General features: G+C 53.6%; 1 protein-coding gene across 2 annotated transcripts in view; it reads left to right on the forward strand.

Moving 5' to 3' along the window:
* Positions 1-16,750, forward strand: part of PPP2R2C (protein phosphatase 2 regulatory subunit Bgamma) — a 166,961-nt gene that overhangs the window by 145,735 nt on the left and 4,476 nt on the right. For both annotated transcript variants that reach the window (XM_070791766.1, XM_070791767.1), the window contains exons 7-8: positions 367-536; positions 7,866-7,957. In XM_070791766.1, the coding sequence (XP_070647867.1) occupies positions 367-536; positions 7,866-7,957 (262 nt within the window). The remainder of the gene's footprint in view (positions 1-366; positions 537-7,865; positions 7,958-16,750) is intronic.

Here is a 16,750-nt window from a genome sequence, read left to right on the forward strand (position 1 = left end):
GCCATCCAACCATCTCATCCTCTGTCGTCCCCTTCCCCTCCTGCCTTCAATCTTTCCCAGCATCGGGACCTTTTCCAATGAGTCAGTTCTTCGCATCAGGTGGCCAAAGTATTAGGGGATTAGATAAGATCATGTTCGGGAAAGTTCAGCGCAGAATCTGGCTCAGAGTAAATGTTCCATAAATATTGTTCCAAGAGCTAGTTCTTCCCCACTTGGAAGATTCATTCGGGCGTGTGCTTGCCGGTATTAGTTATAGGTTTGATGAATGAATAAGCGACTGCATGAGCGCAGGGCAGAAACGGAGCCGTCTGTTCTAACCTCACAGGCGGGAGCAGCCCAGTGACCTGGTTGTTTCTGTCTCCGCAGTATTTGAAGAGCCCGAGGACCCCAGTAACCGCTCCTTCTTCTCGGAAATCATTTCCTCCGTGTCAGACGTGAAGTTCAGTCACAGCGGCCGGTACATGCTCACCCGCGATTACCTCACGGTCAAGGTCTGGGACCTGAACATGGAGGCGCGGCCCATAGAGACCTACCAGGTGGGCGCTGCGACCTGGAAAACCTGGGAGCCCTTCTGTGGGTGGGAGACCCCCAGCCCTTCCCTGTGCTTTTGCATGGAGGGGCTTTCCCAGCTCAGTGGCTTTCATCAGCCCATTTTGCAGATGAAGACACTGAGGCTCAAGAAATCAGGCAGCTCATCTCATGTAGCTCAGCCTCACCTCACGGGGTACTGCTTGCTGGCTTCTGCTCGGAGCCAGGGCTGTGATTAGGCCTTCAGTTCAGGCCCCAGGGGACAAAGATGAGCCTCACACTGGGCTCAGTTTGAGGGTGCAGATGACGGCTTCCCTCCCCTGGAGCCAATGTCTGCAGTTCCACCATTAAGGCAGGTTAAGCACTGCCCTTTCTCAGGGAGCATCCTTAGCTGGTGATGCAGTGGTGAAATGGGAGCTTGGTACATTTCTAAATCTTCAGGGCAGGCTTTTTCAGCCAGGCCTATAGGATGAAGCCTGGGACACCTGCCTGGGAAGGTGTTTATTATTTTTCTGCTATGATTCATCCATATATATGAGGGAATGAAAGACAAAATTCATGTGATGTTACAATTTGGTAAAAATATAGGACTGTTTTAAAGCTGTTTTATAGCTGCTCCAGTTATGTTTCTAGCTGGGACAATCTGGAAGGCTTCTTGGAGGAGGTGACATTTGTTCTGAACCTTGTAGGAATCAGTCATGCAGATAAGAGTGGGAAAAGACCTCATCAGAAGACCCAGCCAAATTCTTATAGTGTCACCGAGCATCAGGTGTACACAGGGTGCCACATACACTTGTGACCTCTATTCCTTACTGCTCCTGTGAAGAGGGCACCATGGGCCCCGTTTGGCAGGAAGGAACCTGGGGTTACTGAGAGGTGATGATATGGGGAGCTGCCTCACAGCTGGGCAGTGACAGACTCGGAGCCCAGATGGGAGCCCTACAGCCCCCTTCCCTGTCCTCCGTCCTGCCAAGGCCTGGAGTACAGCATGTCCCAGGAGAGGGGCACAGAGCTGAGAGCAGAGGATTGGGGTTCAGAGTCTGACCTTGGACATGTATGCTCCTGGCAGCCTCATGCCCACAACGATGTCTCAGAAGGTTCTGGCACACACCCCCACCCCAACCCCCACCCCAGCTTCTGCAGGACAATGGATTCATGAAAGGACTCCTTTGTTAGCCACGTGTGTTTACCAGAAGTCCTGCCACTCCCTCCAGTTCTGACCCAGGCAGGCCTCCTGCTCCCATGGCACAACCCAGGAATGGATCAGCTCCTCCTCGACCCTCAGGAGTGGCAGGGGTCAGAGACTGGGACAGGAATGGCATAACCCCTGCTCAGGGCTGTGGAGTGACTGGATCAGCTCCTCCTCTGACCCTCAGGAGTGGCAGGGGTCAGAGACTGGGGCAGGAATGACATAACCCTGCTCAGGCCTGTGGGGAGGACTGTTCTGATGCCTTCCTAGAGGCTGTCCAGGGACATGAGTGTTCCAACCCCCTTAGTAGGCCCCCCACCAGCCTTTCATGTCCCTAGAGTTAGCAACGGCCCACAGACCCTGAAACTAGATGTTGAATATGAGCATTTTGTCGGGGGGAGGGTCCAGAGCCTTCAGATTCTCAAAGCACATGCTGCTGCTGCTAAGTCGCTTCAGTCGTGTCCAACTCTGTGCGACCCCGGAGACGGCAGCCCACCAGGCTCCCCGGTCCCTGGGATTCTCCAGGCAAGAACACTGGAGTGGGTTGCCATTTCCTTCTCCAATGCATGAAAGTGAAAAGTGAAAGTGAAGTCGCTCAGTCGTGTCCGACTCTTCATGACTCCGTGGACTGCAGCCTACCAGGCTCCTCCATCCATAGGATTTTGCAGGCAAGAGTACTGGAGTGGGGTGCCATTGCCTTCTCCACAAAGCACGTGAGGACCCAGTAAAGCAGGAGAATCACTGCTCTAGAGGACAAGGCCCAAAGCTGGTTGCTTGGCTTCTGGCCCTGCTGGGGTCCAGCCCCGGCTGATCCAGGGTATTCGAAGGAGAGACGGCATAGGTGACCTATTTATTTAAATGTTTATCAAAGATATAAAGAGTAATAGAATGAGAATAGCTCAGTGAGGAAATTCAGTGGAGAAAAGAGGCTGAGTAGCTTGGTTTACACAGGAGACCAATAAAACTTCAAGACAAGAAGTTTGCACCACTTATGTAGGCCACAGGCGTCCTTCCATTCTCCCGAAGGAGAGGAGACACTGAGGCCTCTCCGGTCGGATCTTAGAAGCTCAGGCATAGTTAGTAAGCATGGTGGGTTCCGTGCTCCACATGGAGACTCAGCCAGAGTGAGAGAGAGAGCGACACGGGGAGACCAAGTTTTGGTGAACAAGGCCCGCACTTTATTTTCCAAAGTAGTTTTTATACCTTAAGTTATGCATAGAGGATAATGGGGGAAGGGGTGGAGTCATGCAAGGACAGCAGTTCCTGGTCCTAATCGAAGCCAGGCTTTCAAACTTATCATATGCAAAAGTTCAGGTGAATTACATCATCTTCTGGCCAGGAGGCCTGTTAACATTTTAAGAAAGTTATCTTTCTCTAAAGGTGATTATTCCAAAGTCAGGCACCAGCCTCCAAAAAAAGCATTGGACAAAGCTGCATTCCTATAGGGCAAAGGTGAGGTGGGCTCAATCAAGAAAAGAATTAACTCAAGGGTCCAAGGTTACAAACATTGAGGCTACTACTTACATTTCTATACAGCCATTATATCAATCAATACACTGCCAAAGACACAGTAGGTAAGGAGTATGGAGACTTAGCAGCAAACATTGGCCCAATAAGTGAAAAACCCCTCACCAATACAATTTCTAATCAATCTTTTACCTACTCAAAAGAATCTGTGTTTAGACAGTTTAGAACATCTCCTGCCTCTCACAGTTGGGAGGCTCTGAACAATCACATGTGGCTGGAAAAACCTATTCAGGCAGGCTAGAGGATTTCCAAAGGAGTTTGTAGGTTAAACACTGTCACACCCAGGAATTATTAACTGGAGCTGTAAGCTAACTCTTTTTTCAGAGAGAGGTAGTGGGGGACAGCCCCCCGTAAAGTCAGAGGTGTAGGTGAAAGCACAAAGCAGAAAGGAGGCAGACTCTGGTTTTGGGGGTAGATGCTCGAGAATTTCCAGGGGGACTCCTGAGGCTCGATCCCGCCTTTGCATATGCTGAGCCTCCTTCCTCATCACCTTTGTCATGGGCGGAGTTCCTCACGCTGGCTCCCAGCAGTGATAGAATTCCAGTTGAACTATTCCAGATCCTGAAAGATGATGCTGTGGAAAGTGCTGCACTCAATATGAAATATGCAATATGCACTCAAAATGCAATATGCCAGGTCCCGGCATGGCCCCACTGACCTCTTGATTCTAAAATAGTAATAGCTACATAAAACCAACGTAGCACCTGATGTCTTTAGTTGTTATGCACTAGAAATTGTGTATTGCAGATTTGTGTTTGGCTGACTTGCAGTGCTGAATAGATAAGAGCTTTTCTCTCTTTACGAGAGGCTGGAATGTCCCAGAAGAGTGAGTGGCTTCCCGACGCATTCAGTGTTGCAACAATGACTTTGGTGATTTAGTTCCCCATCATTTGCATGTTGGTTTTCTACCTCCCTCAGTGATACCTCATGGTGGGAAAATGGCTGCCACAACTCCAGGAACGATGCCAACCTTCCAGGCAGGAAATAAGAGGACATGTGAAAGGCTGTGCTGGTTGGATCTGTGGCATATTTTATTAGGAACACAAAAGCTTTCCCAGAACACTCCTCAGAAGACCTCTTTCAACTCGTTGGCTAGGATGAGCCCATGAACACACTGGGAAAATTAGTAGTTTTTTGGCCTCTGTGGTTGAAGAAGGCAGGGAGAAAGGGGTGTTGAGTCAGCTGGCCCTTGGCACGTGCTGCATTGATCTAAGACCTTGGCACATTTTCCTCTTCTAAGCCTCCCTGCTGCCCTGGGAGGTGGGGACGGTGTCCTCTCGATCCCATTTTATTTGGAGAAAACTGAGTTAAATGGCATATCTGTGGTGGTGGAATAGCAAGCAACGGACCTTAGATCAGTGCTCACATCTTCCTTACACGAGAGCCCATGCCCTTCCTTACCCTGCCACCAGAGGGCAGGAGGCACTCAGTGCGCAGAAGACAAGAGCACGTGTGTTTGGATGAATGCATCAGTGAGGCTGCCTTGACTGCACGGAGCACACACACATGCCAGCCTGGAGGGTGAACGTGAGCACCTCACAGTCTGCGGCCGGGGATGACGCCAGGCACCGTTTATCCCATTCACCTTAGTCGCTCCACACCTTGGGCTGGCGTTCCGTGCCCCGATAGACCCTGGGCTCAGAGGGAGGATAGGAGCCCCTGCCTCACCCTCCAGGGTCCCAGACGACAGGAACATGAGCTTAGTGTGGCCGTGGGTCAGGAGACCCCAGGCCACAGACACACACCACAGGAGAGTCACCGAGGACTGTTACGGAAGCAGAGTAGAGAAAGGGGAATGGCTGGGGGAGGGACCCCGCTCTTTCTTTCAGACAAGTGGCCCACCTGGGGAGCCCAGCCACACCATCTCCAGTTGCCTCTAATACCACTCGTTTATTTTTTAAAACTGTATTGAGGTCCTGTGATGTGCCAGGCCCTCTGCACTGCACTGGGAAGTTGTTGGGGAACGAGACAAATAGATCTTGCTGGAGGGGCATCCATTCCAGCAGGAAAGATGGCCAGAAACCAAGCAAACAGGTGAAATAATCACAGGCTTCCCAAAGGATGACAACTAAACCAGAGGCTGAGGCAGAGGAAACAGAGGTGCTGAAGCCTAGGAGAAGTAAGGGCATGAGCCCTCTGCAGGGAGGTGTTCCCAGAGGTGGGAACGGCAGGTGCCAAGGCCCTGAGGCAGGAACATGGTTAGTGCTTGAAAGGAATGGTGAGGAGCCGGCTGGAGCAGAGTTAGCCTGTGGGAGGGAAGAAAAGCCTGAGGTCAGAGAGGTGACCAGGGGGACTTGTTTGCCCTGGAGGGTTTTGAGTAGAGGCATGGCATGGTCCAGCTTAGTTTCCAAGGAATCTCTCTCGCTGCCTATAAGATAGACCAGTGTTGGAGGGTATGGGGAGCAGACACAGAGCTACCAGGAGGGCTTTTGCAATAAGCTGGGTGGGGGTGCTTGGAGCAGGCTGGCAGTAGGACGGATGTGGTGAGAAGGGACTGGCTCCAGATCACTTTGAATTCTGGGCAAGCTGAATGTAGGTGTGAGAGATGAGGAAAAACAGGTCATTTGTACCCTTTGTGCCAGTGGAAGAATGCGGGATAGAAGGGCGACCAGGGCTCAGCCGTGCTCATCCTTGTAGACAGCTAGACAGTTCAGTGTGGGCTTCTGGGAGAGAGGTCCTGGCTGGAGAGAAACATCTGGGTGATGTCAGCCTATGCACAGAATTTAAAACAAGAGCACAGGTCAGGTGGGAAGAGAAGGGCGGGAGAGCAAGCTTTGTGGGCAGGGTGGGCAGGGAACCTTCTCTGGGGAGCGGTGTGTTGGCCAAGGCCAGAGGAAATCCTGGGTTAAGAACCTTCCAGTCTGGCAGAAATCAAGCCAATATTGTAAAGCAATTATCCTTCAGTTAAAAATAAAGAAAAGCTGCCTGAAAACAATAACAACAACAGCAAAATCACAATCATGAAAAATAAAAATAATTAAAATTGATTCTGAGACAAAAAGAAAGAAACTTCCAGGCTGTGGGGTCAACATAAACACAAAGTCAGGGCAAGAGCCTCAGGTGCCCCAAGGAAAGAGTCAGAGAGAGATGTGTAGTCTGGGGAAATCCAGGGAGGCTGTCAGAGGAGGCGTTCGGTGTGCTCAGCCGCTCAGTCGTGTCCAACTCTCTGCAGCCCCATGGTTTGTAGCCCACCCGGCTTCTCTGTCCATGGGATTCTCCAGGCAAGAATAACTGGAGTGGGTAGCCATTCTCTTCTCCAGGGGATCTTCTAAGACCCAGGGATTGAACCCATGCCTCTAGCGTCTCCTGCATTGGCGGGGGGGTTCTTTACCACTAGCGCCACCTGGGAAGCCCTGCTAGAGGAGGGGACCTCCTCTAAAGCTGAGTTTTTAAAGATGAATAAGAGATTCCCAGACAGAAGAGGATGAAAACCTGCTTTTTCCTTCTCCCTCCACCATCACTGCCTAGCAGGAGTTGGACATTTCTTTCTCTCCATCCCTCTGTAGGTAACTGGGGTCACAGATAGCTCCCCGGTGCTTTGCCCTGCATCCGTCTCCTGGAATCCTCACACTCTTCTCCAGGGCAGGTGTCTCATGACCCCCTTTTCAGACAGGAAACCTGAGGCTCCAGGCAGCTAAGTGACTCTCCTGGGTCATGAAGACACACAGAGCCAGGAAATTAGGCTTCATGTTACTCATTTACCTGCCCCTCCCCCACCCAGGTGACTCAGTGGTAAAAGAACCCGCCTGCCAATGTAGGGGACTCAAGAGACGTGGGTTCGATCCCTGGATCAGGAAGATCCCCTGCAGTAGGAAATCTAACCCACTCCAGTATTCCTGCCTGGAAAATTCCATGGACAGAGGAGCCTGGCAGGCCATAGTCTATGGGGTCTTCAAGAGTTGGACACGACTGAGCACGCATGCACTCCCACCACCCAGAGGCCAGGGCCATGTCCCTGAAGAGAGCTGGCATGCAGGAGGCCCTGTGGGCACAGAGCTTTCAGGATCGGGTCACCAGTTCTCCTGTGATGCCAGGCTACCCTGGGAGAGGATCCTGGTCTTCCACTTGTAAGCTGTGTGACTTCAGGCCAGTTACTTAACCTCTCTGAGCTTCAGTGCCTCATCTATAAGCAGGACAGATAGCACCTACTGAGGTTACACTTGAGAGACCTGTGTGAACGTCCTCTTTTCTCCATGATGGTCACCAATGTGCTCAGGGTGACTATTGTCCCCAAAGGACAAGACCCTATACCCATCACTTACATTTGATCCCAGAACAGCCCATGAGGTGTGTGCTCTTATCACTTTAAGGAGGCACAGACCACGGCTCAGAGAGGTGAAGTCACTGTCTAGGGTCACACAGCCAGGGAGGGGCAGAGCCAGGAAGTGGTTCCCTTCGGTGTTGTTTCCCTCGTCACTGTGACTGTCCCCTGTCTGGCCACAGCTCAGGGGTTGGCCATGTGCCAAGCTGTGGACCCTTCCCAGTGGTCAGGGCTGAGTCAGGAGTGCCATCCAGACTCCGGATGGCACAGCCCTGCTCAGTGAGGCCCTCGCCATGGAGAGGGGACCAGGACTCTCCAGGCACCCCCTTGACTCACCCCATCGTCCCCTTCTCCCGCCAGGTCCATGATTATCTTCGGAGCAAACTCTGTTCCCTGTACGAGAACGACTGCATTTTTGACAAGTTCGAATGCGCCTGGAATGGGAGTGACAGGTAACCTCAGACCTTGGACCTTCGCCCTGCGGGCCCAGTTGCTGACATGGCGTGGGGGGGTTAGGCGGGGCCAGAGTTCCCTGTTATCCAGCCAAAGGAATCAAGGTGTTCCAAGGAGCCCCGGCCTTTCTGGTAAGCAGGCTCAAGCTCTCATCTCTCAAGTTCAAGGATGGAAATGAAACTTCACATTCTGAAACTACATCCATTTGGAGCCCCATTCTCCTGAGCAGTAGTGGGAGCATCTTTAGCCAATTCTGGGTACCTCACCACGCAGCCCCTTCCCCAGGTTGTCAAGGGTGACGGGTATATCAGTGCCAGGTCCCCCGTGGGGCAGAAGGCTTTAGCCACTGTTCCACACCCGCCTCCAGCTATTATGGCTTCTGCTTCCGGCCCACAGGGGCTCCAGAGAGCGCTTCCAGCTCCTGCATCTTCTGGGACAAGGGGGTTTCCACAGGTGCACCCGCCCCTCACAGCCCTGCCCACCTGGGAAATGGACCTGAGCCCGACTTGAGTTCCTGTTCCCCCAACACCCAGCTCAGCCCAGGGCGAGTGTGGACAGGGAAGGTCCAGGGCAAGGACTTGGGTAACAGACCACACAGAGATGAAAACCACATTGGGCCGGGACATCAGCACGTCACCCGTCACACTTCACAACTGGAGCAGGGCTGTGATGGGTGAGAAGGGACAGGGTGCAAGCCGGCAGCCTCCATTCGGGTGCATCCAGGGGTGTGGACTCCATCAGTCCCAAGCTTCTGGCCATAAGAAGGCTGGGTTCTAAGTGTGGCTGGCATTGCCGTGGTCCTGTGAGAACCTTCATGCTTCGATGCTGCATGGCTATGAGCACAGGCCCCCTGGGACCGTCAGGGAAGGTGGGTGGGGGGACTGGCAGAACCACAGGGACAAGACCTGAAGGGCACCCCTGGGAGCAGGCTGGCCCCAAGTGGGACCAACCTGCTGTATCCAGGGGTGGAGGAGCCCCTAGAGCTGCTGCCAACATCCTGGGGCTCACCTGGCTGAGGGATCTCCACGTGGACAGTGCTCTCATAGGGACTGGAATGGTGGGCACAGGGGGTCCACTGAAGGATGCTTAGAAAAGCAGGTGGAGGCCCTGGCCTGGGACGGGACTGATGCTGCTGGGTCTCAGGGACACAGTGCTCCCTCCCGGAGCCTGCACCCAGGCTGACAAATTGGGGGTCCCCCAGCGAACACCGGCAGTGGGTCTGGGAGTCTGTTAGAGTCTCAGAAGACAGACTCAGTGCTGGAAAAGGGGATCCCAACACTGCTCAGTGCGTGTGTGTCTGTCTGTCAGTGTTGGGCTCCCTACTGGTTGTGACCATTGCCCGCCCTTCCTCCACGTCACCACCAGAGGGCAGCCATGAACAGTGAATTCTGGGCTTCCAGCTACGACGGGAGCCGCCTTCTCTTCCTGTCTTTCCCCGGCCCAGCCTGCAGCTCAGCTGTCCTGCCTCTCACCCACCTCTTCCTGCCATGCCAGCCACCCCAGCCCTGGAAGTCCCTGCCACCCACCTCCACAGCCCACTCTGCTCCCACCCCCCTGGAACCCTGACTGCATTGTACCTGGCTCACTCCTGCTGTCACTTCAAATGACTTACTCAACCCAAGGCCACCTCCTCCAGGAAGCCCTCAGGATGTTCCTCTCCATCTCGACACCCCCAGCCTCCTGGGTTTTCCTTCTGTGTCTTTGCATTTATTACACATTTTCATCTTGCCTCTTTCCCACTGGTTGGAGTGCCCCTGGAAGTGGGACTGTAGCTCAGCCCATTCTAAGCCCCTGAGTTGAAGCCTCAGAAGTGTCCAGTCAACGACTGTTGACGTCCTGGAAGGCAAAGGGATGCGCCACTTCCTTCCACTTCATCACCACCATCCTATGAGCCCAGCAAGCCCCGTAGAGGAGGTGTGTGTGTGTTAGTCACTCCGTTGTATCTGACTCTTTTCGACCCACGGACTGTAGCCCATCAGGCTCTTTTGTCCATGGAATTCTCCAGGCAAGAATACTGGAGTGGGTTGCCATTCCCTTCTCCAGGGGATCTCCCTGACCCAGGGATTGAACCTGGGTCTCTTGCATTGCAGGCAGATTCTTTACTCTCTGAGCCTCCAGGAAAGCCCATAGAGGAGGATCCCAAGATAAATAAAGCCCGATCCCTGCCTTCCAAGAGCTCAGAGGCTAAGGGGAGAAGCAAGTACTGCCCCTCAGGGCCCCCATCCTAGCAGACCAAAGCCAACCTTCTGAATCCCATAGCTCAGCATTTCCTGTCCTTCTTATGTTAATGGGAAACTTCCAGCATCCCAATTGTATACGTGGCAGCAAAGAGCTAGTGGACATCTGATAATGCTCACAGTGCCTCTTACCCAACTCCAGCAAGACTCGAATGGGCAGCCTGGGGGAGAGGAAAGAGCGGAGGTTTTTGGATCCAACACCCTGGATTTCCAGACCACAGTCGACCAGTCTCCAGCTACTTGCTTAATTGTTGCTGTTGTTCAGTCGCTTAGTCGTGTCCGACTTTTGCAACCCTATAGACTGCAGTACTCCAGGCTTCCCTGTCCTTCGCTATCTCCCGGAGTTTGCACAAACTCATGTCCACTGAGTCGATGATGCCATCCAACTGTCTTATCCTCTTTCACCTCCTTCTCCTCCTGCCTTCAATCTTTCCCAAGCAGTCTGATCTCTCTGAGTCTGCTCACATGGAAAGTAGTTCAAATAAACCATGTCTTTCAAGGGCTGCTTTGAGGATGAGACCTTGTGTGTGATGCTCCTGGCAAGGCCATGCTGTGTACTGGCAGTGGGTGGTCCAGTGATTGGCACACATGGGTCTCTTGTCTGTCTTGTCTTGAAGAACCCTGCTGAGCCTTCAAGACCCACCACAAATGCCATCTCTTCTAGGAAGTTCTCCTTGATTCGTTCTGCCTGGGGAAAAGGGATTTGTGTCAACTAAGTATCTTCCAGCTTCCCTGGTGACTCAGACGGTAAAGAATCTCCTTGCAATCCAGGAGACCCAGGTTCAATTCCTGGGCTGGGAAAACCCCCTGGAGAAGAGAATGGCAACCCACTCCAGTATTCTTGCCTGGAGAATCCCATGGAGAGAGGAGCCTGGCAGGCTATAGTCCACAGAGTCTCAAAGAGTTGGACATGACTGAGCAACTAACACTTTAAGCATCTTCCAATTACAGGAATCAGACAAGCAAGCCTAAGTTTGTTCTGATAAGTTCCAGCAAGACTATCTCAGAGCCCATGCTGTACCTTTGGGGCCATTTCTTCTTTGTCCACGCCCATCTCAGAGCCTCCCTGCTTCTTACACACTAGGTTCTTCCTCCCTGACTATGGCTGGCTCCCCCTTGCACTTAGGGATGGTGACCCCAAATAGTCCCCCTTCCTTTGTCCTGGACCACAATTCCCCTTCTGCTGCTGCTGCTAAGTCGCTTCAGTCGTGCCCGACTCTGTGCGACCCCATAGACGGCAGCCCACCAGGCTCCGCCATCTCTGGGATTCTCCAGGCAAGAACACTGGAGTGGGTTGCCATTTCCTTCTCCAATGCATGAAAGAGAAAAGTGAAAGTGAAGTCGCTCAGTCGTGTCCAACTCTTAGTGACCCCATGGACTACAGCCCACCAGGCTCCTCCGTCCATGGATTTTGCAGGCAAGAGTACTGGAGTGGGGTGCCATTGCCTTCTCCGAATTCCCCTTCTAGGTATGTGGAAAAATTCTCAGAGAAGGATCTGATTGGCTTTGTTGGGGTCACATGCTTACTTTTGCACCAGTTTAGCATGGACAGGATCTGTTGCATGCCACAATTGGCCAGAAGGGGGCAGTAGAGCATCATGATTGACAGACCCTCCAGCCCCACAGGGATGGGGCAGGAGTCTTTCCCAGTGTTCTTTCCAGGGCAGCCAAGGCTGTGATCTTCAGGTGCAGACGAGGAAAATGAGACTGGCAAAGGTGAAGCAACTTGCTTAGATGCAAGCCAGGGCAGGGACTCCCCTTTTCCCTGTTAAAAGAACCTTCTGGGGTGTTAGAGCACACCTAAGAAGGGGCTTAATGGGTCAGTCTGACCTGGCATGGTTTGCAGGATGCTGGGACCTGGTGTTCTGAGGTGGAAGAGACCCCTCCCTCTGCAGGTGTGTGTGGGGGGGTCTCCCTCCTCCCCAGGGGTGTCCTCTGGATCCCGCATCTGAATGGAAGGAGGATTAGCAGCTGTGTGGGTTGCAAATGACTTTAATGATCTCACTCTCCCTTCCCTGGTGGCTCAGGGGAAGGGTGGGTGTGGTGTGACAGTGCCCACTGGGTTTCGTGAAGTGTTCCCTGGAACCAAGGGGCTGTCTTCTCCCTTCTCTTGCCCCTGCAGGCACAGAGGGAAGGGTGAGGCCCCCAGTCCAGCCCCTCGGCAGGTAGCACCCTTCTCTGGGAATCTGTCACCCATCCCTCCTTCTACTTCCATAGTCTTGGGCACTAGTCAGACAGGTGGGCCACAGGGATGGTTAGAATCCATAAATGTTGTTCATCGTTCCGCCACTAATTCGTGTCCAACTCTTTGTGATCCCATGGATGGCAGCACACCGGGCTTCCCTGTCCTTCGCTATCTCCTGGAGTTGGCTCAAACTCATGTCCATTGAGTCAGCGATGCCATCTGATCATCTCATCCTCTGTGACTTCAACATCAGCCCTTCCAATGAATATTCAGGGTTGATTTCCTTAAGGATTGACTGGTTTGATCTCCTTGCTGCCCTAGGGACTCTCAAGAGTCTCCTCTAGCACCATGAATATCTGCTGGCATTTAATACATAAGAGGAGGTGGAATTTCCTGAGCCCAGCACTGTTCTAAGCGTTTTAGCACATTATCTAATCCATTCCTGGGGCTATTCTCACCAGGGGCTGGGGTCCCTCGTTACCCCATTTTATAGATGGGAAAACTGCATGGGCCAGTCCTGTGACCCAGCCTGCAGAGCCCTACACCAGTGCACACCAGCTGGGGCAGTGACAGGGCGTCTGCCAGGGTCCCGGGCAGGACCCCTCTCGTCTGCAGAGCCAGACAGGCCTGGTGGGAGAACTGCCCTGGGGTCTGGAGATCAGAGTTCATCCTGGCTGGTGACCCCTAGGCCTGAGGATTCTCTCTGCAGGGGTGCACAAGCATATCCACCCCCCATCCCCCCCCACACACACATGCACACACGCGTGCACACACACACACACACATGCACACGCACACGCACACACGCACGCGCGCGCACACACACACTCACACATTGGCACCTCGCCTGCCTCGCCCTCTCTCCTCCCTGCCTCTGCCTCCTGCTTGCTCACCTTGCTCACCTGGCAGAAGGCACTGCCTGGGTGGGGGTCCAGGTCTCTCCCCAGCCCTACAAGCCCTCCTGGCCATGTTTACTACCCTGCTGTCTGTCCTGCACATGGAGACTCTGGCCTGGCTTCCTCATACCCACAGGGTCCCCGGATCACTGCCACCCGCTCCCCTGCCCACCTCTCCTCATTCACAGCCCTGCTGTGTCTGAAAGGCGGGAAGAAGGGGCAACGGAGGGTGCAACTTGGGCAGCGGTCCCCAGTGTCACCTCCCCAGCTCTGTGGGGTCATCCCTGAGTGTCTGCTTGTGGTGGCCAGGGTCAACCTGTCCATGCACCCTCCCTGCTCCCCCATCCCATCCTCTGGCCTTGGGACGCTTGGGCGCTGGGTGGTAGGATGGCCCCTCTGCTGACTTCACCCCACCCTCCTCCCTGTCCTCCAGCCTGAACACGGGTGCGCCACGGCTGGCAGAGCCACTGGTTAAGGGGTAGGCACTGTGGGATGAATGCATTTCAGCAGCACAGGATGAGCTGGTTAGATGGCATCGCCGACGCAATGGACAGGGATCTGAACAAACTGTGGGAGATAGTGGAGGACAGAGGAGCCTGTTGGGCTACAGTCCATGGTGTCACAAAGAGTCGGACACAATTTAGCGACTTGAACAGCAACAACACTTGGTGATGACCTGGCCAAGGGTCACATGCCTGGACCCCAAGGGGCAGCCGCTGGCACACCCAGGATCCCTAGGTCAGCCCCAGAAACCTGGACTTCGGCTTCAGTGACTTTCAGGTGCCAGATCCTCTCTGATTTGGGGGCGTCTTGGTGGCTCAGAGGTTAAAGCGTCTGCCTGCAATGCAGGAGACCTGGGTTTGATCCCTGAGTCAGGAAGATCCCCTGGAGAAGGAAATGGTAACCCACTCCAGTATTATTGCCTGGAGAATCCCATGGACGGAGAAGCCTGGTAGGCTACAGTCCATGGGGTCACAAAGAGTCGGACACGACTGAGCGACTTCACTTTCACTTTCAGGCTCAACCCACTCCCTGTCCCACACTGGGGAGGGGGGGTCACACTGTCGGGAAGCCTCATGGGTCATAACTTAGGTGACATAGGAGCCCACCCAGCCTTCCCTGGGGTGAGCTGACATCAGGGGAGAGAAGAGGGGCCATTTTGGGAAGGAGGGCGCCGAGGGCACCCTCTCTACCAACCGACCAGCAGCCAGCGGGCCTGGAAGAGGTGGGTTCCTCATGCCTACCCAGCACCTCCAGGGGCTTGTCATTTCATTGTCTCAACAACACTCAGATCTATTCACACCAATTAAGATTTTAAAACAGAAAAGAATAGAGCCAGAAAGTACATTAGAATTCTCCACCCACCCTCCCGTCACCTCCAGGGATTAGATGAGTCTCTTTAAAAGGAGAACCATTTGACTGCCAGCCCCATCCCACCCCCATCGCTCCCCCACATAGTGTCAGAGAAACCGCCCCACCCACCCGTGGTCTGTCCCCTGACCGTGGTGGGTAGGGGGGAGGAGGGGGACTGAGCAGGGCATTTCATGCCTTTCTAAGACTTCAGTTCAGTTGCTCAGTTGTGTTTGACTCTTTGCAACCCCGTGGACTGCAGCACACCAGACTTCCCTGTCCATCACCAACTCCTGGAGTTTACTCAAATTCATGTCCATTGAGTCGGTGACAGCATCCAACCATCTCATCCTCTTGTCATCCCCTTCTCCTCCTGCCTTCAATCTTTCCCAGCATCAGGGTCTTTTCAAATGAGTCAGCTCTTCGCATCAGGTGGCCAAAGTATTAGAGTTTCAGCTTCAGCATCAGTCCTTCCAATGAGTATTGAGGACTGATCTCCTTTAGAATGGACTGGTTGGATCTCCTTGCAGTCCAAGGGACTCTCAAGAGTCTTCTCCGACACCACAGTTTAAAAGTATCAGTTCTTCAGCACTCAGCTTTCTTTATGGTCCAACTCTCACATCCATACATGACTCCTGGAAAAACCAGAACTTTGACTAGCCTGACCTTTGTTGGCAAAGTAATGTCTCTGCTTTTTAATGCTGTCTAGGTTGGTTATAGCTTTTCTTCCAAGTGTGGCTGTAACTGTGGGTGACCCTTCCATGGTATTCGCTTATTCATTCGGTCAGTCATTTGTTCATTCATTCATGCATTCGGCAGATGCTCATCGCACTAACACGTACGAGGGGCAGGCACCTTCTGAACCTGCAGGTCTGGCCGTGACTAAGAGAAGCTTCTGGCCCTTCAGTCCATTTGGTTTACAAAGCATTTACTGCATCCTTAATCTTCATGGGTTGGGAGGAGGGCGTTGCCCTGTGCTTGGTCAGCTCCTGTTGGCTGTTGCTGGGGGTTATCTTTCCTTCAAGGACCACCTACCCCTAGGAGGGCCAAGTCAGGTCCTGGGGACTCAAACAAGACACACGTGCCCCCGGAGCCCCCGCCTGGTGTGGAGACAGAGGCACAGGTGGATGCTTGCCTATGGATGATGAATTAGTGTTTCGAGGTGAGCCCAGAGGTGTCCCCCACCCCCAACCCCTCCAGCTCCCGTCTCCACCCTCCTCCTCCTAAGAGACTGTGCCTGGATATTGACCCTGTGGGGCATCCACAGGCCCGCATGCCCGCTGGCCTCTGGCTGGGTTTAACCATGGGGCACACTAGAAGGAGCCTGAGGGTGGCGAGAGCGGCTGGAACATTCATCCCCCTCTGTTCCCTATCGTCTTGGCTAACTGTGTCCCTTAGGGCACAGCTTCCTTCAGAGGACAGCCCCCTTCACACAGATTTCTTTGCCTCTGGTTCTTTCCCTCTCTCTTTCCTATGACTCCTCCCTCCCCTCATGTCTCAGGCCTGGAGGGGTGGGGGCGGGGGCAGGTTTCAAAACCTACAAATGTACCAGTCCCCGGGCAAGTCACTTTCCCTAGATTCCCTTAGAACCTTCCAGAACATGTGTGAACAGTCCTTTTATGGAGCTCCTCTCCAACCACCCAGTTGGCATGTGCCCTCTGCTCCCTACTGGGGCCGTAGTGAGCCTCGCCCCCTTCTGCCTGGATGCCCCCCGAACAGCCTTGGAAGAGCCACTTTATGTAAGAGGTGTTGCATCCTCATGGCCCCCAAACACCCACCCACCCGTCTCTGAACACGAGGTCAGAGAGAGTTTGGGTGTCAAGAGGAGGTGGCGCCGATCACTAACACTGTAGTTGTGGCTCTGGCAGAAGGTCATGGGGCACGGTGTCTCCAGGAAACACAGCCTGGGCAGGGAGCCACTCGTGGGCTAGGACCAAAAGAGAGCTCCTGGCCCAGACACGCCAGGCCCCAAGCCAAGGAAAATGTCCTTTCTGTGAAGAATCAGAACTCAGAGGGACAGACTGATCGGTGAGAAAGGAGACACAGTGCTGTGTTCTCATACGGGGAGACAGTTGTCACCCTCCCCTTGGCCCTCTGTCAGGGGGACCCCTCTCCCTGAGCAGC

The sequence above is a fragment of the Bos indicus genome, chromosome 6 (genome assembly GCF_029378745.1).
Source record: "Bos indicus isolate NIAB-ARS_2022 breed Sahiwal x Tharparkar chromosome 6, NIAB-ARS_B.indTharparkar_mat_pri_1.0, whole genome shotgun sequence".
NCBI classification, from domain to species: domain Eukaryota; kingdom Metazoa; phylum Chordata; class Mammalia; order Artiodactyla; family Bovidae; genus Bos; species Bos indicus.